Source organism: Engraulis encrasicolus, chromosome 11 (assembly GCF_034702125.1).
Source record: "Engraulis encrasicolus isolate BLACKSEA-1 chromosome 11, IST_EnEncr_1.0, whole genome shotgun sequence".
Lineage (NCBI taxonomy): Eukaryota > Metazoa > Chordata > Actinopteri > Clupeiformes > Engraulidae > Engraulis > Engraulis encrasicolus.
The window spans coordinates 12,772,509-12,797,508 of NC_085867.1; the positions used below are offsets into that span (position 1 = coordinate 12,772,509).

Sequence of the window (25,000 nt, forward strand, 5' to 3'; positions counted from 1 at the left end):
TGTGTGTGTGTGTGTGTGTGTGCGTGAGTGAGTGAGTGAGTGAGTGAGTGAGTGAGTGAGAGAGAGAGAGACAGAGAGAGAGAGAGAGAGAGAGAGAGAGAGAGAGAGAGAGAGAGAGAGAGAGAGAGACAGAGAGAGAGAGGGGGTATGTGTGTGTGCATGTGCATGTGCATGTGCGTGTGCATGTGTGTGTGTGTGTGTGTGTGTGTGTGTGTGTGTGTGTGTGTGTGTTTTGAAGTGAATGCAGAATGCAGAATGCAGGAGGGTAGAAGTAGAAGCTGTGTAAGAAGCAGCCCATAGTTTGGTAAAGCAGCAGAGAGGGGTACCCGCTCTCCTCACTTTATTCCTATCCGCGTCATTGATTGGCCATTAATCAAAAAACCCTGCTACTTGATGGAGTCCTCACTTTTTGACATACAATTGGTGATTTCCGAGTTGGCATGAGTATGGTGCATGTGAAAATGTTTTTCAACCTCCATTGCCACCATTAGTCAATGAAAGAAAGCAGACAGAACAAACACGGGAATACAGTAAATGCACTTGAAGTGACTTAGGCCTGAAACTAGCTAGCACATCCAAAACACTGCCCTGCTCCAGCTGCTCATCCTCCATGGAAACACACAGAAGTCTACAACAGGAGAACTAAATCATTTTTTAATCATTCAGCTCTGACAAGTGACTCAGGGGGCATTTATTTCTGCTGGAGACCATCACAAAATTAATGGAAAAAAACAAGCCATGACAACTTCAAGTCTATCTCTTAGTAGTCTAAAAAAAACCTCTTAAAAAGTCTATACTTTTATTCTTACTGAGCAAAGCAAGTGTCAGGTAGGAACTTCAATTTGTTCTTTTTGTTCCAGATCTATTTTCAGTGCCGTGTGATTGAGCATATGGTCTGTTGCAGCTTAATATGGCCAATTATGCAGTCAGCTCAGCAGTACTGTATGAAGGCAGTTGATTCAGTTGACTAAATGGGTGCATTGAAGCAGAAGTGAAAATTCATGTTTTATGGCCTCTGAAGCATTTTAAGACAGATTACAGAAGCTTGTTCACCCAATTATCAAAACATGAGAAGAAATGAGATAGATGAAAACACAGAGAGGAGGAAGGAAGGAAAGGAAAACAGCACTTACCACTGTTGTACTTCTTTTTCTGTGACTGTGGAGAAACAGAGAAGAAATGTCTAAGCGTGGCACAGTGAAACCATTACAGCACAGCATTTACATGTAGGTAGATGAGAAATGCAGAGGAACCGACAGCTTTAAAAGCAAGAAAGTGGAAGTCCAGGGGCAATGAGTGAATTGTGGTTAATTTATTGCTAACTTTGTAGCTAGTTCTACCCAACGCAAAATCATTCATAATGGTAAACTATGTGCTCTGAGGAGAGGCAAAAAAAACCAAAAAACCCAGCCCATAAAGACACGGAACTTGATTAGCTGTTACCAGAATTGCAATGACCCCGTTGTATTTCTATTACTATAGACTCAGTGTCATGTCATAGTAGTGTAGTACTATGGTAGTTAAGTTTCTTCAACCAATAGTTAAGTATACCACTAGTGAAAAGGTGCGTGTTATGAGGGTACAAATAGAAAACTGAGGCGATAGGACAGCGGCTCGGTAGATAGTCGTCAACAACCAATTAAGTTACTGGTTTGAGTCCACTTTCTGCTGGCCAGGGACAGACCCGGGTTCCTGGGTTCAGAAAGTAAAAACCCTGCCATATTATTTGCTCTAGTCTCGCCAATTCAATGAAAAGGCTGATCCTGATTATGAAACCCCCCTCAGCCAGGCACAGGAGATAATTAGTGAAATCGCCTGTTCACAGTACAGGCAGACGGACTACCTGGCAGGAATTTTACTTTCTCAATCCAGTTTGTCGGCCCTTGGCCCTGGCAAGGTCAAAGTGTCCTTGAGCACTGAACTCCCGTTCTGATTACAGGGTATTTCTTAAAGTGAAGTGTCCTAGCTATTTTTTGCAGATTTCACCAAGGAGTATCCAAACTACACTTAGATAGTTATTGGATACTCTTTGGAGAAATCCGTGAAAAATGGGTGTTACTCATCCTACTAAGGCTAGAACACTTCACTTTGAGAAATGTCCACAGCGTGCTTGTGCCTTTGCAGACAGCTTGTGAATGGGTGAATGTGAGACATTCAAGGCAAAATCCTTTGGGTACTCTGCGGTGTGTGAATGCTGTCCATTTAACAGGCATCACATTAAAAATTAAAACTCTGTTTGCAGTGTGCGGTTTACAAAATGCAGTCCTTTTACCACCACGTACCACATTATAAATGACTGGTGTTTTCACCCTTTCCCTCTAATCGACTTCATCCCTAATTGTCTTTTTATAGACTGCTACTTGATGAGAAGTGAGGGCGTGCCAGTGACAACTCACACACACAGACACGCACACACGCACGCACACATGCAGGCACACCAGCAACCGGTGTTTGGGGTTAGAGCAGTGTTTGCCAAACTTTCTCTGACATACTCCATAACACGAGTACCCCCCTCACCCTCTTTCCCAATGTGACTATGCTCCATAGATAACTTACATTTGTTATTATTACATTTTCTCACGTACTGTACAGTGTAGACTTGGTTTGGAATCAGTAAAGGTTCTACACTGACTGGCGCTGGCGCCCATGTTCGGAATCACTGCCTTAAACCTGACATGCAGCATACTAGGGCTGTAACGATTTTGTACCGAACCGAGAAATCGTGATACACAGAGTCACGATACTGTATCGCGATATAAGGAGGCAGTATCGTGATACGCCCTTTTAACGTTTTGATACCCATCAGCCCAGAAAACATAGTGCTTCCAAGCATAATCATTATTATATAGAAACTTTTCTAAAAGTATTAGTAGCCTCTTGTAACCTATTCTACCTATAAACTATCGTTTTTATTCATAAAGTTTATAATGTTGGCAAATGTGAAATCGTGGGGTGTATCGAACCGTAGGTCATGAATCGTGATACAAACCGAATCGTGAGTTGAGTGTATCGTTACAGCCCTACAGCATACACAGCCTCACATTGGACAGATACTACATGGCATCACACTATACTACACGGCCTCAAACTGGAGAGATATTACAGGGCCTTGACACACTTGACATGACATGAATTCGACTTCCAGTACACGGCAAGCTGTTTAACCAGTCATCACTCTCCTGAATGTTCCCCTGTCTGTCTAACACAACATCTCCCAACGCCACCTCTACCATCATACATACACATACACACGCACGTACACACGCGTGCGCACACACACACACACACACACACACACACCCACACCCACACATACGCACGCACACACACACACACACACACACACACACACACACACACACACACACACACACACACACACACACACACACACACACACACACACACACACACACACACACACCTTCCCTGCTTTCAGGTTGATGGTATTGAGCTGTGGCCAGCCGTGTGTATCCACATGGGAAGAAGGAGAAGGCTACACAAAGCAGAGTGGGCGAGGCAGCAGCAATGCTGCCGTCACGCTTGGTGAAAAATGGAAGGAGAGGTGGAGGAGAACAGAAGAAAAGACTGCAGAGGAGCAGGTGGATTGGGGGAGGAGGAGGAAGAGGACGAGGAGGAGAAGTGGAGAGCAGGATGAGGAGGAGGTGGAGGTGGAGGTGGAGGAGGAGAAGAGGACATCAAGGAGTCTGTGGAGGTGGAGCAGGAGGCTGAGGGGGGAGATGGGGAGGTGGAGGGAGAGGAGGAGGAGAAGAGAGGACGGGGAAGTGCCAAGGAGCAGACATAAAGGAGCATGTGGAGGTAGAGGTGGAGGTGGAGGTGGAGGAGGAGGAGGTTAGGGAGGGCTGAAAGAAGTGGAGGAGGAGGAGGCAGGGAAGAGTGGAGGAGGAGAAGGTTGGGGAGGGCTGAAAGAAGTGGAGGAGGACGAGTCGGGGAAGAGCGGAGGAGGAGGAGGTTGGGGAGGGCTGAAAGAAGTGGAGGAGGACGAGTCGGGGAAGAGCGGAGGAGGAGGAGGTTAGGGAGGGCTGAAAGAAGTGGAGGAGGAGGAGGCAGGGAAGAGTGGTGGAACGAAAGGAAGTGAATACATGGAGGCACAAGGGAGAGACACAAACAAATAGCCTTCAACAGGGCGAAAAGACAGAGGGGTGTGATAAGAGGATGGGGATGGAGGGGCATTGGGGAAATTGTGTAGATAAGAGTTACAGCCCTGAACTATAAACTAGCTGCAACGGGCTGTTGTCCGTAAGAATCAATACCTCCGCTAGTTAATGTTGAAGACATTAGAGTATATTACACATCGGTGGCTGTCCTATTCTCATCTGATGAGCATTTACTGAGGCATATCCACATCAACACACAAATGCACTCACCACACCACACACATGCAAACACACACACACACACACACACACACACACACACACACACACACACACACACACAGTGGGACTATATGCTGGGTAATGACCAAAGATGCGGTGGACTAGAGGGCCATTAGTGCCCACACAGCATACGGCGCTGCATAATTTGATGAACCAACCATTTCAACTGGATGGATGCCAAGCACGACAAGTTCTGGGTCAGAGAGTAGCACAGAATACGGTACAAACATAACAAAGAAATTACATTTTTGTTCAGATCTGAATTTGATTTTCTCATAAAAAACAATGTTCCGAATGGGCAAATTGCATTTTGAAATATCAGAGACCGCCTCAGGAGATACCTGAAATGACCATGAACCCTTTTTCTGTTTGCTCCCAACAAGCCATTATTTTATTTTTTTACGCCTATTAGTTATTCTTCTACGCCTCCATAAGTACCAAAAACACCAAGAAATGTGTGGTTACAGGAACCAAGATGGCAGTAAGATATGCAAACTGACACGGCTATTCATAGCGAGGTCAAGGGGTTTCTGCAGGAAAAACACGTTTTTTTTCCCTTTAAAAAAACTGTTTCTATTCTGAAAAATGCCAGAGCCATTGAGAGGAGAGGCTCGGTTGGGTCACTAGCACCTGAAAGAGGGCAGAAAAGCATTTTTTTCTGACAGCGGCTCTCTCGTCTAACGTCTTTCTTCTTGGCTTGCTTTTGAGTGGAGGAGATCTCCATGGCGACCAAAGACCATGAGTGTGTCAAGAAACGGAAAAAAAATAGAACAGTGGAGAGGAGGGGAAAAATGGAAAGCTCTTTTATTTTCATTTTATGAGGCTTTCTACTGTATGTGGCTTTTTCTAAAACAGGAATGCAAAAAATTGGAAAGGAACACAAGCGGGAAAACAAAATATTTATGAGAAATATTAACTCAATTTGCAGCTCATTAAATTGAGTGGGTGCACAAATCTACAGGCTGCAATTTATGCATTGAAATGAGTGAAATGCAGATTTCTCCGCAAAGTGCTCCTGTGAGATGTGGGTCTGCATATAGGAGAGGGAGCAAGGGATGACGAGAGAGAGAGAGAGAGAGAGAGAGAGAGAGAGAGAGAGAGAGAGAGAGAGAGAGAGAGAGAGAGAGAGAGAGAGAGAGAGAGAGAGACACACACACACACACACACACACACACACACACACACACACACACACACACACACACACACACACACACACACAGAAGGGGGGAGAGGGGTTGAGTTCTGCATGAGTAAAAGCATATTATCCTCTTATTCCAGTCTAGGCAGTGGCATCTGTCAGTCTGTGAGACAAATGGATCGATTACAACAAGGCGTCGGAGGTTAAATTTGGACAAGCATGCAGAGGAGGAGGAGGAGAGGAGGACAGAGACAGACAAGGGCAAAGGACGAACAGCGGGAAAACAAAGATACAGGAGAGAGAGAGAGAGAGAGAGAGAGAGAGAGAGAGAGAGAGAGAGAGAGAGAGAGAGAGAGAGAATGTGTGATGTGTGTGTGGTGTGTAACAGGGAGATAAAGGAGGATGGAGAAAGGGGAAGAGGGGGGAAGGCAGAGAGAAAAAGAGAGAAATGATAGAGTGAGAAAAGACAGATAATGAGAAGTAACAACAGACAAGCTGCAATCAGGAGAAACAGGGGAGGGCAAGAGGTGGGAGGAGAAGTGGGAAGGGCGGAGAGGAGCAGCGGGAGAGGAAGAGGAGAGAGAGGGAGAGAGAGAGCGAGGAAGAAAGAAAGAGAGCGGGAGGGAGTGAAAGAGAGAGAAGGAGAGAAAGAGAGAGAGAGTGAGAGAGACGAGGTAGACAGAAAGAAAGGGAGAGAAGGAGTGAGAGTGAGTGCCAGAGGATTGGTGACGAACAAAGGAGAAAAATCGAGAGAGGGATGCAGAGAGGGGTGGGCAGCGAACGAGAGAAGGAGAGAGAGATAATGAATGAGAGCGAGGGGGCCGCAGCACACTGAAAAGACAATTGAGTGTCGAGTGGCAGCCAACAGCTTGGTTTTGTATGTGTGTGTGTGTGTGTGACAGAGGGTGTACAGTGTGCTTTCCTGTACCGTATATGTGTGCAGTGCCCTGGGTATATATAAATGAGACCAGGTTGATAACAGTGGCCATTTATGCCATATCCTTCTGCATCAAAGTGTCTTTTTGTGGTTGTATGTGCATGGTCCACTGAAAAACTAGTGTGTGTGTGTGTGTGTGTGTGTGTGTGTGTGTGTGTGTGTGTGTGTGTGTGTGTGTGTGTGTGTGTGTGTGTGTGTGTGTGTGTGTGTGTGTGGCAAACATTTGTGTGTCTGTGACTTGTGCCTATATACAGTAGTACATCTGACTCACAGGAAAAAATATTGTGTCACACAAAGCTACCGCTCCACTGAACAATGCCAGAACAAATTCATTCCCTCACCACTGGGTTCCAACCCAAGGATTCAGCCGGGGAGGCAGCTCACACAAACACTGACTGTACCCCAAGAAGTGTATGTGTGGTGTGGGGGCTGGGGTGCGGGAGAAGTGTGGGGTGTTTGGGTGAGTTTTTACGATGACAAAACAAGGAGCATTCAGGAACCACCACCATCACTGACACGAACAGCAACATCCAGACAAAGCTGCGGAGGTGGCACAAAGCCTCGTGCCTGCTTGTCAAACAAGCATGGCTGCTCCCGCTTTCCTCCAGAAACAATCCCACTGCCAACGCCACCGCCACCACCGCCGCCACCGCCATCGCTGCTGCCTCTGCCACCACCACTACACTGTAATTTCCCAGCACCCATCAGTGACAGCTCTCCACTCCCCACTGGAGCCTGGCGCACACAAGAAGAGGAGAGGAGAAGAGATGGGGGGAGTAGAGAGGGGGGGGTAGAAGAGAGGAGAGGAGACAAGAGAAGAGGGCAGGAGAAGAGAGGAAAGGAGAAGAGAGGAGAAGAGAAGAGTCGAGGAGAGGAGAAGAGAGTAGAGGAGAGATGAGGAAGGGAGACGCGCGACGAATAGAGAGGAGAGGAGGAGAAGAGAAGAGAAGAGAAGAGAAGAGAAGAGAAGAGAAGAGAAGAGAAGAGAAGAGAAGAGAAGAGAAGAGAAGAGACCAAGGAGGAAAGTAGAGGAAGGGGCAAAAGGAGAGACGTGGGGGGAGGAAAGGAGAAAAGAAGACCAGATCAAAGTAGAGGGAAGGGACACGTGTAGAGGACAGGAGAGGAGAGGAGGGGAGAAGTAGAGAGGAGAGGAAGGGAGGGGAGGGGACAGGAGGGGAGGAGAGTGGGGAAGGAGGAGAGAGGAGGGGAGGAATAGAGAGGAGAGGAGAGGAATAGAGAGAAGAAGATGGGAAGGGAGGGGAGAGGAGAGGAGAGGAGAGGGAGGAGTAGAGAGGGGGGGGAGGAGGGGAGAGGAGAGGGAGGAGTAGAGAGGGGGGAAGGAGGGGAGAGGAGAGGAGAGGAGAGAGGGGGGGGAGGAGGGGAGAGGAGAGGAGAGGAGAGAAGAGGGGGGAAGAGGAGATGAGAGGAGAGGGGTAGAGAGGAGATGAGAGGCTGCTGGCACTGCCAAGGGCTGCATTAGACTCAACCTCTGGAACGCTCAGAAAGAAAAACAAATACACACACACGCAGAGAGAGGCAGAGAGGGAGAGAGAGAGAGAGAGAGAGAGAGAGAGAGAGAGAGAGAGAGAGAGAGAGAGAGAGAGAGAGAGAGAGAGAGGTGAAGATACTCAGCCTAATATATACATACTAAGTCACGCTAAGAGACAGTGTGGGGGGAGAGAGAGATACTTTTTTCCACCAAAATTAATAAATAAAACATCCAGGGAGTTGCTGCAAAACATTTAGACATCTTTTCCAGCTGAGTTGATTAGAGTGGAAGTGTTTGGTAGTATTTTTCTTCTTCCTAAAAGGCTTCGCTTCCTCGGATGTTATTAATTTTTCTTCCAAGTCTGGCTGCTGCCTCGAGGGCTTTTGATGTTGAGGCTGTGAGTTGGCTGATGTCTTAAATACCCACGTGTTACGTGACATTTGTGCCGCCACACTCATGCGTGTGTGAAGTAGTCAGTGTGTGTGTGCGTGCGTGTGTAAGCTCACACCTGGATATACTACAACACACCCGTGCACTGACACACACAAAAAACGCATGCAACATCCAGCAGTTCTACTTAAAAACACACACACACACACACACACACACACACACACACACACACACACACACACACACACACACACACACACACACACACACACACACACACACACACACACACATGCAAGCAGTGCACAAATGCAAACACAGACACACTCTCTTACACTCTCTCTCCCATTCCTCCTTCTATACTCATGTGTGCAGTGCGCGCGCACACACACACACACACACACACACACTTGTAATTAAGACATGCTCAGTGAGGGGTCCCTCTGTGAGGAGGAAATGTGATAGCATATCTCTCCCTTGGCAGAGAGAGAGAGAGAGAGAGAGAGAGAGAGAGAGAGAGAGAGAGAGAGAGAGAGAGAGAGAGAGAGAGAGAGAGAGAGAGAGAGAGAGAGAGAGAGACAGACACAGAGACAGAGAGAGAGACAGAGAGAGACCCACAACCCATCCCACCCACAGCTTCACGGGACTTCACACTGCATCCTCATCCAGAATGATGGAGCACTTTCCAAGTTTCCTTCGCCCCCCTCCCTCATACACTCACACCCACATCCCCTTCATGCAGGGTGTGATCCACTCCCCCACAAAAAAACAGATGGGGAGATGTTTTTTTTATTTCTAATTGCTGATTTTAAGGGATGATTGTAGCCTCTTTGTGCTATGGACCCTAAATCACAACAACACTATGATATTAGACAGTCTTAGGTAAAAGATGTAATCTTTAAGATTAAGACTTGGTCATTAGTATAGCTATAACAGAGGCTCTAGTGGCACACAAATGGTTAAGCGACATCAGTGTTCAGAAATAACGGTGCCCAACAATCGAGTTTCATGAATAGCCATTAAAGATTTTTAAAAATGTAGCAGAGGTGTGGGGATCTTAAAAAAACAAAGGAGGGAAATCCCAAAAGTAGCGATCAGAATGCACACAGATCCAATTTAACAGGTGCTGGAGAATTCCAATTCTGTTTATTTGCTCGATACTTGTCCAAAACAAAACCACAGTAATACAAAATCAAAAAAGTACTCAAAAATGACAGAATAAAAATCTGCACACTGTCGTTGCTCTCAGTTTTATTAATGCAATGTTACAACCTCGCATGCGCTTCGCCAGGTGTAGTGAAGGCGGACAAAATCCCCCATCCTCCTCCCCATCCTCTTACAAATCACACTCTGAATAGCACCCTGCCTCCACAGAAAAAAAAAATGTGCACACTGTTGCTGCTCACTATTTACTAACTCAACGTTTCAACGACCTCACATGGTCTTCGTCAGGTCTAGCCAAGGTGTAAAGGAGAAAAGTACCCCCATCTCGTTCCCCACTCCCCCTTACACATAGCACCCTGTCTCCACAGAGCTGGGTGTAGCGCAGGAGGACGCCTGTACACCAATCACCGGTGTGACATGTTCATTCATGTCTGCTGAGGGTGCCCCTGTTGGATTACTGTGCTGATGGGGAGATGCTTTTCATCATGCCGTTTATCATCTGCAAGGCTGGATGATAAGAGGATTCTTATCCTGGGACTCTACAGACATCCTAGAAGTGACACCTAGTCAGGCGTATCACTGTTAAAAAAGAACAAAAAAACCCTCTCTTATCTTCAAGCCCATAGCTTGAGAGGGTGATTATACAGCGCGTAGAGTACATGGATTTTTACATAAAGATTTCTTCCAGTCAGGCTTGGGGCTTCAAATACAAATTCTTGTCTTTTTTTCTCTGTTCCACCAAATCTGCCTCTTTGTGAAGATTATGGAATATGTTTCACTCAATGATGTGGAAAATTCCTTTTTCATGATAGCCTTATAATGAGGATGATTAGTAAATTAGCCTACCTTTTAAATCAGATATTACACCAGTAGCTTAGAGTATGGTGTGATTTATATTGTTTTCATAGTGCTTTTGTGACAAGGATGTAAATCGTTAATCACCGCCCACTGAACTTTGCTCCATGGCATGCATGTTTGTGTTGCCACGGTGAAGGAGTCACTTCAGGAGAAGTAACTGTAAAAGGAATTTATTTCCAAATTCAGTGTTCAAATGGTACAAGGGATACCTTAAAACGCGAGCATTGGTAGATACTTACTAAATTAGTTATTTAATGTCAGCAAACAGCTGTCTCATAAAGGAAACATTGACAGAAGCTGCTAAATCCAGATACTAGTTTTTTACCATTTTACACGATCAAAAGCTTCCAAAGCATAACATAGAACGCAAAGACACACCCAGAATGGCTCCCAGTTGATTTTGAATCAGCAGCCTCATTTATAACTGTCTGCTAGACTGACTAGGCTATTCCTAGTCTAATCAGAGCCAGTCCATCTCCAGAAGCAGTCATCTGAAGACGTAGTCTCTTAACAACAAACACCATTGCTTTCCCATACATCCACCAACAAACATTGATTTGTTCAGTCAATGGTCAATTATCAATTGACCCGTACATTTCTGCACAACGATAAGATTTATGTTCATCTCAAAGAGCCTAATTTGCCTCTCTACCTAAGGGCCCCTTCGGGCGCTGAAGCGTAGTTGACCCCTTGGCGATCCCTAAAACAAAGTCGTTTAAATCACTGACACAGACGCTCATTAGCGATGATCAAATTAGGATGTTGTTGGAGAGAGAGAGAACACTTTGAAACTTCGGCACCTCCAGGGGTAGGCAATTATCCCTACACCCTCCTCTACAAGACTAACTCGGGCTAATCACATAAGATTGATTCTCTCTCCAAGGAAAAGACGGAGGCGGAGGGTACAGGAGCAGGCGTCTCGGAACAACATTCCTGCATTGCATAACAAATTATGAATAAAGTATGTACAAAGTCAAGGGATACAGAGGCTGATTGAAAGAGTGTAGGAAAAGGAGAGCAAGATATTTTGGGATGGACTCACAGAGAGAGAAGAAGAAGAAAAAGGTGGTACTCACAGTAGGTTTTCCTGGTCAGCTCCTCAACCACTTCGGGCTTCAGTTTGCTGTTGGACTTCCCCATGACTTTTTTGGCACTCAAAACGTCTGTCTCTCTTCCTCTCACTCTCTTTCACTCTGCCTAAAGCACTTCTCTTGTACCCACCTCAGGGGCCATTTATTTATTTTTAAAAAGGCAGGCAGGCAGGCAGGCAGGCACGGGGAGCTTTGCCAAGTCCTTACTCTTCCTCCAGACACTGATGTCAAAAGAGAGAGGGAGAGAGAGAGAGAGAGAGAGCGAGAGAGAGAGAAAGAGAGAAAGAGAGAGCAGTCAATGAAAAAAGAACTGGAAAAGAAAAGAAAGAAAGGAGAAAAGGGGTGGAAAAAGTCCCAGAACCACAATACAGGAAAGCGAAAGAGTAAGGGAGGAGAGTGTGATTGCTGTGGCACTAGTGCTTGACTGGATCTCCTCCTTTTGTCCCCTCTGGCGTGTGCCTCTCCACTCCGCTCTTTGCTGCCGGGAGACTGGAGAGAGAGCGAGTGTGTGAGAGAGAGAGAGAGCGAGTGAAGGATGAGCAGTAATCCGTTCAGTCGTGTCCTCGCTTCCCGAGCGCTTCCCAAACGCTTCCCTTTACGTCCCACACGGCCCTGGCTCCGGGTCCTCAGCGGAAAAGACGCTGCGCTGTGGGATCACTTCTCCAGCCCGGGAGGAGAAAAAGGAAGAGGAAGAGGAGGAGGAAGAGGAGGAGGAGGAGGGAAGAAAGAAGAGCTTCTGGTGGTAGTGGTGGTGACTGAGATGGTGGTGGTGGTGGTGGTGGTGGTGGAGGGACGCACTCCCATCTGTCTGGAATCTGCCCGCTGGGTTGATGGGGAGTCGGGGCAATTTGTGTGCCCGGCTGCCAGTGCTAGAAAATGGGGAGCGCTCCTCAGTCCTCACACCGTCGTGCCCCTTTCAGCGTGTGAGGGAGAGAGCGTGTGTCTGTGTGGGTGGGTCTGTGTTGTGACCACGCGACGTGTTGATACCGTTGTCCTTGGCAACAGAAGCCACTCCTATTGCTCTCTCTTTCTCTCTGTCTCTCTCTCTCGCGCTCGCTCTCTCTCTCTGTTGCTCTCTTTCTCCGTTTTTCTATTTCCCTGTTCCCTTTTCTCCTCTTAGAATTTCTTCTGCCTGTGGTTGGACAAATGACTTAAAAGGCTTAAGACTAGGATGTTTTTTTAAGTCTCTCTTTTTCTCTGTCTTGCTTTCTCTATTTTTTTTCTCTATTTCTCTCCTTTTCTACAGCTAGACTTTACCCTCTCCTTGACTTGGGGTTGGACAAATTACTTAAAAACCTAAAGTGTAACATGCTTTTTTAAGCAGCAAGCACTTAACCTCCATGGATCCCAACAAGCCCCTTGGAGGTTTTCCGTCTTGATCGAAAAGTGTGTCAGCAGCTTGATGTACAAACACTGGGTAAATATGCACAAGCTACTGAAAAATACATCAAAAGAGATGCATGAAAAATGACAGCCCGTCTACCCATAAGGAATCCCTTTAAATGCAAAGTAGAAGTCCCCGCTCCGCAACACTCATAAGACAGACTGCCGAGATGAGAAAAAAAAGTGCACTTATCTATTTTTCAAACTAACAAAAACCATAGACTGTTCCCATATACATCTCCTGGGGGTTTTGTTAGAAGTGTTGGCACTGTTTCATGCGTTGTCACTGTATCTCTGTTTGAATTCTTCTTCTTTTCTTCTTTTTTTGGGGCAGGGGATGCTGAATTATAGCCGCGTCTTTACAAAAGGAGACTGCTTTTGCTACAAGTGTCGGTAAAAGTGTGTGCAATCTTTCTTGCGTTGTGGCTGTATCTCTATTTGAAGACACTTTCTTCTTGGGGTGGGGGGGTTGAGAATTATAGCCGTGTCTTCACAAAAGGAGGGTTAGGCAGACAGCTTTTCCTACGATTGATTCAGAGTGCCCTTCACCAAACGCTGTCTTATCAGCCCCCTCAGAGACAGATAGAGGAGAGAGCTGAAATGAACCAGGGGAAAGGAAAGGGAGAAAAGGGGAGAGAGGGGAGATAAGAAATCGGGGATCAAAGGACAGAAAAGTCTCCTTTTTTAAGACATCCTCTACCTATCATTGTAAGTTTTCTTTGGGTAAAAAGTGGGTTGTGAAAATGAGCATGGCATCTAGACATTTATATAATGGAAATGTTCCCGAAATGAATATTATTTTCCCTCTGCCTGGGAGGCATACATGTCCATACCGTTACTATTCTGTTTTATCCGGCAAAAAAGAAAGCACTTCCAACTGTCAACATTTGCACTGCTGTTGAGTAAAGGGGAGAGAGAGGGAGAGGGAGAGAGGGAGCGAGAGAGAGAGAGAGAGAGAAAGAGAGAGATGCAGAGAGAGAGAGAGAGAGAGAGAGAGAGAGAGAGATGCAGAGAGAGAGAGAGAGAGAGAGAGAGAGAGAGAGAGAGAGAGAGAGATTCGGACAGAGAATGAGATAGACCGAGACACAGAGAGACAGAAAGAGAGAGACTGTCAGGGAGGGCTGCGGTTTGAGAGCGTGAGAGAGAGATAGCTCTGCACTGACCTGCTTATCACACCCCAACAAGCTTTATCACATAAACACAAGGAGGGCCCTCAGCTAAGCCTGAGCGATACACCTGCGACAAACACATATTCATGCATACCAATTGCACGCATTTCATCTCAAGGACATAGCCAATAGCCTTACCTTAATTTTAAACTTTTGGGGGAAAAGGTAGTGACCTGCAAAAAAGATAAAAACAAAACACATAAATCAAAGAAATGAGGACAGAAATTTGGTACAAGTAAAAGACTAATGGTAAATAAATCACACTATACTAGTGACAAAAGCACCTTTGTGCCTTTTCTGGTTTGGTCTTCCTGTAGGACTGATAGGCTACAACAAATCCCCATGACGCTGTGTCAATATATCATCTCAACCTCAATATATCTCAATAATACTTCACTATATCTCAATATATTAAGAAAAATGAATATTTTATCAAACTATTCAATCAAACTACAGTGATCCATTACACCAAATGTGTTCTCAATGTTCTCAAAAGCATTTAGCCATGACAACAGAAGGTTCCTTTTCCATAGAACCTCAACTCGTGTAAAATCGTGTAAAACCCTGTTCCACCGTTCAACCAGTGGAATGCTGTAATAGTTGTTGAAGAGACTTTACTGCCATAGTACTACACTACTACGACATTACACAGAGTCTTTAGATATATATTACGACTTGGTCATTGCCATTTTGGCAATACCACATTCATAACAGGGCCAATATCTTATCTTATATTTTTACTCAATAAATAGGTCATTACTAATATCATAATTGCATGTCTCTCCTGCATGCATTTACACATGCTCGAAATAGACAGATAATGATGACGTGTTATTTTTTTTTTTTGCTTCTTTGCCACAGTAACATAGTGATGTTGGGACTGCAGTCTGTCTGTCTTTGTCATTGGACGAGCTTCAGCAGCACATACCCCAGCAGAGGACAACCGAGAGAAACTGTTGGCAGGGGATCAATGAGAGGGGAAAAAAAATTTCTCTCCGGGTCACACGAGGACTTATGATTTAGAGGCAAATGAACGAGATTGAAATGGATAACCCCTTTTGTCAAGGTGATCACGGATCATCGTGTCATTGGCTGCAGCAACGTGCTGCCACTTCTAAAACAATTGCACCGGCTCTGTCAGTCATCAAATTAACTTTAGTGATATCCCATCCATCCCAAACCATTTAGCAGCCCTTGTGATCATGCTTGCTGACAGCTTTAGCCGGGCCAGGACAAAATCATCTGAAAGTCACCCACCCCACCCCCAACCCTGTAAATATAGTGCAATGAGGACCCAATTCTGGGGCCCCCTTTTCCCTGGGCCTGGGACAACTGACCCCTTTGTCTCCCCCCTGCCAGCTTCCCTGATAGTGATCATGTGATCCCACACAATCATGATTACTGTACTGCTCCACTTTACATGGGCCCACCACAAGGATCAACACAGAGCCAGGTGGCCAATACGCTGCGCGACTACAAAGCTAAACCTCAGCTCCTTTATCCGCAGACATGATTCTTGTCTGCACTCACTTATGCCCTAATGCCTAGGTTCCTGTCATTAATGACGGCCCTGTATCTCTGACACTTATGCCCAATGCCTAGGCCAGGGGTTCCCAACCTTTATCATAACGAGGCCCCCTATATACTGGTAGATTGCAGAAAAGGCCCTCCTTACATGGGTTGTGCCACACCATTTTTCTTTGCTGTGCTCTGCTTTTCAAATCCCTAATCTAGGTCGGTGAGTCAGTGCAGCACTGGGATGCATGAAACAACAATGGTAATAGTGATAATGTGCAAAGATACAATAGATTATCAGTTCTTAACAATAGGAATATTGTTTCGCTCATTTCTGGTAGTAGAGTAGTAGAGTAGTAGAGTAACTTTATTGATCCCCAGGGGGAAATTCAGGAATTCAGATTCAGGTGTATGTTAGTGATTAAATTCATTCAATTATTTATTTTGTCTAGCTATACCTTTCTGGCCCACTTGCTGCGTCCCCCCTAGGGGTCCCCGGCCTCCACTTTGAAATTCACTGGCCTATAGGGCCCTGTTATTAACGACAGCCCTGTGTATCTATAGGCCCCTGTCATTAACGACAGCCCTGTGTATCTCTGACATTCAGCCGACGGGATGCTGATGCTTCCTCCCTCCCTTCCCTCACCAGGCATTCGGTCACTAGGAGGCCACCTGTTATCTAATCTGCACCTCCCCATAGAGACACTATGGCAACCCCCCCCCACACACACACACCTTGCAAATCACTGCCACGCTTCCATCCAGGCACTGGCATGGTTGCAATTAGCACATTACGGGGCCATGCATATTAGCTTGGTTACAGAAAGTGGGCTAATTTATAGGACTAGAGTAATCCACTAAGGCAGCTTGTTCAGGTCTCCAAAGAGGATAACAGATGACCATGTGGCGCCTCAAATAGAAGCCAAGAACACCACAATGGGACGATACAGACATTTGTCATCGTGCCCTGTTGATGTGATCTGTGCATGCCTGGTTTAAGTAGGACAAACTATGTGTGGTGGGGAGTGTGCAACATTTCAAGAGCATAGCTATCGGACAGGCAGTAGGTCAGGTATAATAAGGCTCCCAAAAGGTTGCAAATTAACCCACTTGGCCTTGTGTGTAGGTAAAAATTATGTGAGTATACGTTTACCCAGGAGAAGTGTGTTACGAAAAAACAAATGCTGAAAATGAAACACAGACTATTATAAACACCACACGTCCTTGCGCTCTGTTACATGATTGCCCCCAATTAACATCAGGCTAATAAGTCAACTGCATCATTTCAGATTAAAGGACCAGTTCAGTCAATTTCAATCTGCTGTTGTATTGCTCACGCTACCCTTGACTTGTCAGTACCCGGTGATGCCACATTTTTCAGCTAAGCCCTTTCCGAGATATGAGCATTCTAATGGGGGCAGCGTTTGTTTACATTGAAAAAAAATTGATATAGGCCTACTCCAAATATTTTCCCAAAAGGTACCGCTGTTTGGTAGTTGTCTGCTGATGTTGTATAACCCTTCCGATTTTTTTGGGAATAAAAAAAAATGTTTTTTTGAAATGTAAACAAAGCACTGCCCCCATTACAATTACCAAGATCTCGGAAAAGGCTGAAGAAGAAAAAAAAAACCTTCAGGTACTGACAAGTCCAGGGTAGTGTGAGCATTGCAACTGCATGTTGAAATTGACTGAACTGGTCCTTTAACCGTCTGTTATACAACACATCTCTTGTAGGTGACATTTGGATTAATGCTTTTGAAAATGTGCATCCTATACTAAAACTAAAACTATAACAATTGTTTTAGTAAGCCTATGGCAGCACGTTTTCAAAAGGAGGCCTAATACGATTTTTTCTCTCAAAGCAAATGTCAAATAGCCCATCTCCAGAATTGCCAACTTGTAAAACCTACAAAGGCAGTTGCTGAGAGAACTTGATGTTGTGTTTACATTGTCATCACGTGGAAGCTCTGTCGTGGGCTAACCCCTAGTTGGCTTGGATACTTAGCCAAGCAACCTTCAATAGAGACAGACAGGTCACTGGATATGAATGCGCAAACTAAACCAACTTCTTCCATAGCCTACATTTTTGGCAATCCACTGAAGAGGGATATTTTAAATGAATTATTTATTGGATACATTTTACTGCCCACTGACAAAGGAGTGCATCCTACATGGCGCAGTCGCCCACTCAGCAGGTTCAAGCAGGATAACGTTAAGCTGTCATTAAAAGTGCCTTCCTCTGCCTGAACCGTTTAGCACAGAACACAGCTCTAGATGGCGAATGATCAAAAAACAGTTCTGTTCAACAATCTAAGACGATGGAAAATACTCATAGTGAACAATAACTTAGCGTAGAGTGAATCACTCGATAAACCATTTTATGAACCACTCAAGGCGAGCATTGGATGAATGAACTGTGCGTTGTAGCCTACCTACTGAATGAAATACCGGTAAATAACTTTTCGTCATTAAAACCACACTTACAGTATTCCCATGCAGAGATGATTCGGATATTGTTGCCCCTTGTAGCTCACAAAGCCCGTTGTCCTGTGGTGGAGATCGAATGAATGGCCACGCGTCGCGGTTCAGATGTCACCTGCCTCTCGTTCCAGGCGCACGCGTCTGCTGCTAGGTAACCAGAAGGGTATTAAAGCCGCGCGCAGAGTACACTCGTGGCTTGTACAGTCTTTGTTCTAGCACCAGGTCCCCCTGTCGACACAGTCTGAGTGGGGGACAAAGTTCATGATGAGGCTGAATCACCTTCTCCTCTACCCCCACCCATCTTTTCCCGCCACCATCAACAGCTCTGAGTTCGGGATGATTCAGCTTCATTTCCTTTCTACATTATGGGCTAATTTAAAACAGAGATGACAATCTAATTCAAACGCAATCTATTTCAAACGCACAATTTTCCCCATCCCATCTATTTCCAAGAAACCCTGGGTCGCCCCGTGACAGGTGGTGTTCTCGTGCATGTGCCATAAAAGTGGTAAATGTAATTTCGAATTTGGCACGACTTGGCCCAGAGGGTCACTCACAAACCTACATGGCTCACGTCTATTCCATAAATTCATATCGTTGGCCTCATCATGCTTTGCTGTAACGTCAATCGCCCTGACATGACAACTTATATCTTTCAGTAGTTCTCAAATGGCTTTCCAAATGTCTTATTTAAAAAATAAAAATCTCCCTTCAGTAGTCTATCTGCCTGTCTTGGCCCAATAGGCCTACTGCTGCCATACAAATGGCAACTGCAACAGGAGACGATGAGAGTAGTCAAGCAAAACTAATTCAGGAGTATTCACCTCACCCATAGAAAACGACCAATTCACAGCAATAATGAAGACAGTAGTAACAGGCCAAGTACACTTCAAAAACAACTTTATGCATAAAACAGAAGACATTTTCATTACTGTTCCAAAAAAACAAAAACAAAAAATCTTCAATATTTTACTTCATTTCTCCATAAGAAACAAACTGAAAATGAAGCTTGAAAAAAAATGTGCAGTACAATATACAAAAACTTACATCAGTGTTTTGACTTGAACAAGCGAGTCTGCTTCCTTAGTATGCAGAAGCTCAATCTAGCTGATACCATATGAAGTTTTGGCTGCAACACAACACTCCAGTGCAACATACCCGCAATATTTCTTGTACCAAAAAAATATGTGAGCATTAACGTTCTGGCCATCACTCCATGGCGTACATTCAACATTCTCTTATACAGAAGACCCCAAAAAATAATTTAACACCTGCAAAAGCTAATACTGAATAAATAGTGTTTTCCAAACGCACTAAGATTTGCAAATTAGGCAGCATTACGTAAAAGCCATTAAATGCTTTTTTTGCATGAAAATACTGTTAAAAATCGTGTTATAAATGATCAAAGGCCCATATAAATGTAGCACTTTACTTGACGCCAGCATACGTAGGCTATGACATGACGGTGTCAAAACAGTGACACAGTCATGGACGTGCCATAATGTCAATGTCAAACATCTTTTAACACGGTGACCTTTGTTTATGGTAAGGACAGCCCAAACAATGTGAACTTTGACTGTTTTAACACAGTTATGACACCGTCATGTCATACGTATGGCACAGGCATTGAGTAAAGTGCTACCAAATAACCTGTAAATGTTATCTCAAGGAAGGAAAAAAAACAACTCAAAGTACAAGAATTAACCACAGCCATCACACACAGCAGTGGATAAATATTCACAAGCTGGTAAAACAAATTTAACAACAGTAAAAAACAAAAAAAAGAAGAAATATCAATGTCTTCAACCAGAAAAGTTGAGATGTTGCACTTGAATATGGACCCATCAGGGCAACTGGAGTACCGCAACACTTTCTCCCCATTAGGACTCACTATATTGTCACTTGATCCCAAAAGTGACACGCGTACAGATCAGTGCAGTTTGGGCTAGTCTTATTTGCACCATCCCATATTAATCCAAACCAGTTTTACATACTCTCTCCTTTGAAAGTACATCAGTAAAAAATAATATATAAATAAAAGGAAAATAATAATAATAATAAAAAATCCTCCGGTAACCTTCAGGATATATTATTTGTGCATATGGTTCAGCTGACTGTGCAAGTATGCCTTCACCAACATCTGAGATCCATTTGCAAAAAAAATTGAAAAGGTGGCAAAAAAACCAAAAACTAAACATCAGGTTGTTACGGGACAAAAAAGCAGCAACTAAGCATATCTGTTGTAACTATAGTGACCGTTCCTATGGAAGATAATTGTATCTCATTGGGGAATCCCCAAAAATTATTGTACTCTTTTACAGAGGTTGACTGTACATAAGCACTGGAATAAGAGGAGGGACACTTTTTTTTAAGACATGGGAGGTTCAGGAGTCCACTGAGAGATTTGTAGGGACAGGGGTAGGGGGAAAGGTGAGAGAGAGCCCTGATCCATGGAGTGTCCAACATGACATCCGAACGCCTCTGGGCCCCTTCAGCAGGTATGGAGGTGTTCGTCTCTGAGATATCCCATCATGCCACGCTCTCCATCTCATCTGACGGCCCATTGGTAAATTTCTTAATCTTCTTCACTCCCTCTCCCATGGCAGTCGATGTGGTAATGCTGTTCACATCAGAATTTCAAACAGAGAAAATATTAATTAATAAGCATTTCATACTTAATACATACTGAATTGACACATACGGTACTAAAACGACTACATACCCTCAATATGTACTATATGTACTGTGCCCAACACAAAAGTCTATTTTAATTGAGTTGGATTAACTTCTCTGCTAAATGGAATAGCATGGAACAGATTCAAACTTTATCTCGATAATATAATCTTGACATCCGATTTTGACACACGCATGAAGAGAATAAGAACTGACAATCATGTTTCCAATAGTCAACATGCAGTCAGTACTAACATTCGATTTTGAGTAATAGACATCAAACATGTTTGATATCTACGAGTTGTGATTCGGTGTGCTTTGATCCACTAAAATTCTATCTTAGAACATCACACACATGACAACAGAAAGTGGGATTTTGCTGCTCCTGGGAAGGTAACGCTCCTGAGATTGTTGTCAGTGTATGGGGGTGGGTGGGGTGGGATTCTCCAGCCAATAATCGGGCCGATACCAATGTATGTTCAACCCAACTTTACAAGGTTGAAACTTAAGGGCTGGAATGACATTTAACCTCATCATTATTACTATTTAGACCATTTGATAGCCAGTCTGGAGTTTCTGGAAGTCCTGTTTGTTCAAGTATAATGGGGAAGTAATGGCAAGTAGGCCAGCCACCCACAAATACACCCACATTCAAACATGCTTCAGCTCTGGTCGTTGAGCGCTGCTTTCTTAAGCCTGTTCTGAATCACTGACCCAACACTGACATCTTGGCACTGGTGTCCGTGTGTGAGCACAGACAGCTATTTCAGCCACATGCTGCATACAGTAGAAAAGCCTTAGCTATCTGGATGCGCTGGCTGGCTGGCTGGCTGGGACAGCATCCAGGCAACACACTGTTTCCCTCGCCTGCCTCCAAGACTCCTGCCAGACCCCTTCAACAACAGCTGCTCCCACCAAGCCTCTCCATTAATGGGTGAGAGGGATGTCTCACACAGAGAGAGAAACACGCACGCACGCACACGCACCAAACTCTCCGTTCATGGGTGGCAGAGATTCATCACCCTTCCACTTCACCCTCAACACAAGCTGCATCAGAGTGGGATGTGAGAGGTTTGGCGCCTATCCCCTAGTGTGACTAGTCAGTAGTGACATGGTTCACATGCCAGGAACCAAAACCTGTGTATGTGTGGCCAAAAAACCTGGTGAGGCGTCCCCCATCATGACGTATTACAAGTTTGCAGTCTGCAGTCCACTGACATGGTTCACTTCCCAAAGACAAAACCTGGCCTGGCCAAACCGATGGACACATGTCCCATCATTATGCTTTTTGTGATTAGGGATGCACCAATACCACTTTTTTGAAAACCGATACAAGTACGAGTATATTAATGTGCACTTGCCGATGCCGAGTACCAATACCGATACCTTTTACCACCAACATACAATGACAATAAATGCATGGCCTTGTTTTTTTCCACCTGTGATATTTTTTATTGTCCATTTCCATGTAGATTTAAATGTTAGTAAATGAATGAGATGGCACTGTCTTCCATGTTGCTTTCAAGTCCACAGAACGTGACGAGATTTTGCATTGTTTCTTGTAATAGCAGTATCGTGCCTGGTATCGGCAAGTGTTTGACGAGTACGAGTACTAGTATAATGAGCAGTATCTGTGCCGATACCCGATACCAGTATCGGTATCGGTGCATCCCTATTTGTGATTGGCGAGTATATTCAGTATGCATATCACACTGCCTGCTAAACAGTTTCTATTGTGGCAATAGTTTTATACGTGCAGTACATTTTCAGAATGGAATACTAGGAAAGTAGGGAAAAAGGTTACTTGACACAGGCGTCATATGGGTGACATAATGTCGTAATAGTGTCAAAAACAGAGTCATGACACAGTCATTAACGAGTCATAAACATGATGCCAATGTCATAAATGTTTTATGGTCATGAAAAGTTGACATTGATAGGGGTGACATTGATTAAATAAAGTTAAGAAAAGTAAACAGTGTGCGGTGTCTCTTGAATTTTGTTCATTGATTCACCTTCTCCTGCCTCACACCTGCACCTGCATTGCTTAGGGCTTGTGCACAAGGACTCTCTTGCACATTGATAGGGCTGTCTTTACCAAATCCTAATGTCACTTTATGACAAAGTCATAAAATGTTTATGAGATTGACATGTTTATGACACATAAACACATGACTGTGTTATGACACTGTAATGACACTTATGTCATGCGTATGACGCTGGCATCAAGTGAAGTGTTAACGAAAAAAATACAGCTACAGTGAGGAGAATAAGTATTTGATCCCTTGCTGATTTTGTTGGTTTGCCCACTATTAAAGACATGATCAGTCTTTAATGTTAATGATAATATGTATTCTGATATGGAGAGACAGAATATCAAAAAGAAAATCCAGAAATTAACTCTAAAGAATATATAATAATTTATTTATACTTAATTGAGAGAAATAAGTATTTGATCCCCTGCCAACCATTAAGAGTTCTGATCCCGCAGATCAAATGGCACTTCCAATCAACTTGTTATCTGAATTGAACACACCTGTTAATAGTAACCTGCACAAAAGACACATTGATTCTGCAGAATCAGTCCATAGAATCAGTCAATCAATCAAACTAAACTCGCCAACATGGGACAGACCAAAAAGCTGTCAAAGGATGTCAGGGACAAGATTTTAGAACTTAACAAGGCTGAAATGGGCTCCTGAATATTAAAGAGCAAGCTGTTGGTGCATTTCTTCCCAATTTTAGGACATACAAAATTATCATCAATCATCAATCTGAGGCCTGTCTCTGGTTACATAGAAGATTTGACCTTGTGGGAATTTAATAACCAGAAAAAAGGAGATAAAGCACCTTAAAACTGTATGGGAGGAGCTAGGAAATGATCTCAAGGCAGCTGGGACCTCAATCACTAAGAAAACTATTTGAAACACTTGATACCACAGCTGATTAAAATCTTGCAGTGCATGTATGGTACCCCGGCTTCAGAAGGAACCTGTTCAGGCTCACCTGAGGTTTGCCAATGAACATCAAACTGGATTAGGATATGATTGGGAGGTGCTGGAATCAGATGACACCAAAATCAAACTGTTTGGCATTAACACAACTCGATGTGTTTGGAGGAAGAGAAATGCAGCCTATGATCCCAAGAACAACACCTTCTCCAACATCATAAATGAAAGTGGTAACATTATGTTTTGAGGTTGTTTGTCTGGCCAAGACACAGGACAACTTCACATCGTCAAGAAATGGATGGAAGGAGACATGTAAACGTACAATTCTGCATGCCAACCTCTCTCCCACCACCACTAGACTGAAGGTGGGTCATGGATTGACCTCCCAATATGGTAATAATCCATAATATACAGCCCAAGCAACGAAGGAGTAGCTCAAGCAGAAGCATATTAAGGTCATGAAGTGGCCTAGACAGTTTCCTAACATTAACCCTATACCAATCCTATGAAGGGAACTGAAGCTCCCATTTGGCAAGCTACAGTCATACAACTTAAGTGATTTAGAGATGATCTGCAAAGAAAAGCGGACAAAAATCCTTTCTAATATATCCACAAACATTGTCATTAACTGAAAGAAACATCTGACCTCTGTATGAGAAAACAAGGGCTTTGCCACCAAGTAATTTTGTCTTCTTTGACTAGAGGGGTCAAATACTTATTTTCCTCAATGGAATACAAATCAATTAAAATATATTCTTCAAAGTCATTTTCTGGATTTTCTTTTTGATATTCTGTCTCTCTATATTAGAATACATTTTATCATTAATATTATAGAATGATCATGTCCTTATTAGTGGGCAAACCAACAAAATCAGCAAGGGATCAAATACTTATTCTCCTCACTGTATATGTTCCAAATCTGTAGGATTTCTTAATCACTGCCAAAAGCAATACAACATTTTTTCACAAAAACCAGGCCAACAGATTCCTGTTTCATCTATTCCTTAGCTCCCTCCCCATTTTACCTCAATTGTCTTAGCGAACAATTGTTTGTATTGAATATAATATTATCTAATTTTCGTTAAGAGCTACTTTAATTAAGCCACTGTGGGGAAACAAAAGAATGTTCTCCTCCTTCTTCCCCTCCTCCAACAGATCTTCATTTTGTTCCTTTTCATTTTTAAACACGTCCTCCTCCTCCTCCTCTTCCCTCCTTACAAAGTTGTGCTCAAGCGTACACCCAAAAGTGCAGGAGAAAGTAGGTTTCCATTCAGCGTGATGGATGGAGAGTTAGGGGGAAGAGAGGGAAAGAGAGAAGGGAGAAAAACAAGGCCGAGTTGGGAGAGATTGGGGGG

General features: G+C 44.0%; 3 protein-coding genes across 4 annotated transcripts in view; 1 reads left to right on the forward strand and 2 right to left on the reverse strand.

Annotated features, from left to right (window-relative positions):
- Positions 1-18,172, reverse strand: part of ncs1a (neuronal calcium sensor 1a) — a 31,181-nt gene extending 13,009 nt beyond the window's left edge. Inside the window, exons 1-4 of one of the 2 annotated variants that reach the window (XM_063209906.1) lie at positions 18,025-18,172; positions 14,164-14,198; positions 11,459-11,694; positions 1,134-1,158 (exon numbers count right to left, since the gene is read on the reverse strand). In XM_063209906.1, coding sequence (XP_063065976.1) covers positions 1,134-1,158; positions 11,459-11,522 — 89 coding nt within the window. In that variant the 5' untranslated portion in view covers positions 11,523-11,694; positions 14,164-14,198; positions 18,025-18,172. Of the gene's footprint in view, positions 1-1,133; positions 1,159-11,458; positions 13,452-14,163; positions 14,199-18,024 lie in introns of both variants that reach the window. The other variant, XM_063209907.1, reaches the window with a different exon arrangement.
- The window catches only part of setx (senataxin), a 1,003,984-nt gene that overhangs the window by 328,868 nt on the left and 650,116 nt on the right, over positions 1-25,000 (forward strand). The window lies entirely within an intron of this gene.
- The window catches only part of gpr107 (G protein-coupled receptor 107), a 31,033-nt gene continuing 24,937 nt past the window's right edge, over positions 18,905-25,000 (reverse strand). Inside the window, exon 18 of the mRNA XM_063209908.1 lies at positions 18,905-20,641. Coding sequence (XP_063065978.1) covers positions 20,551-20,641 — 91 coding nt within the window. The 3' untranslated portion in view covers positions 18,905-20,550. The remainder of the gene's footprint in view (positions 20,642-25,000) is intronic.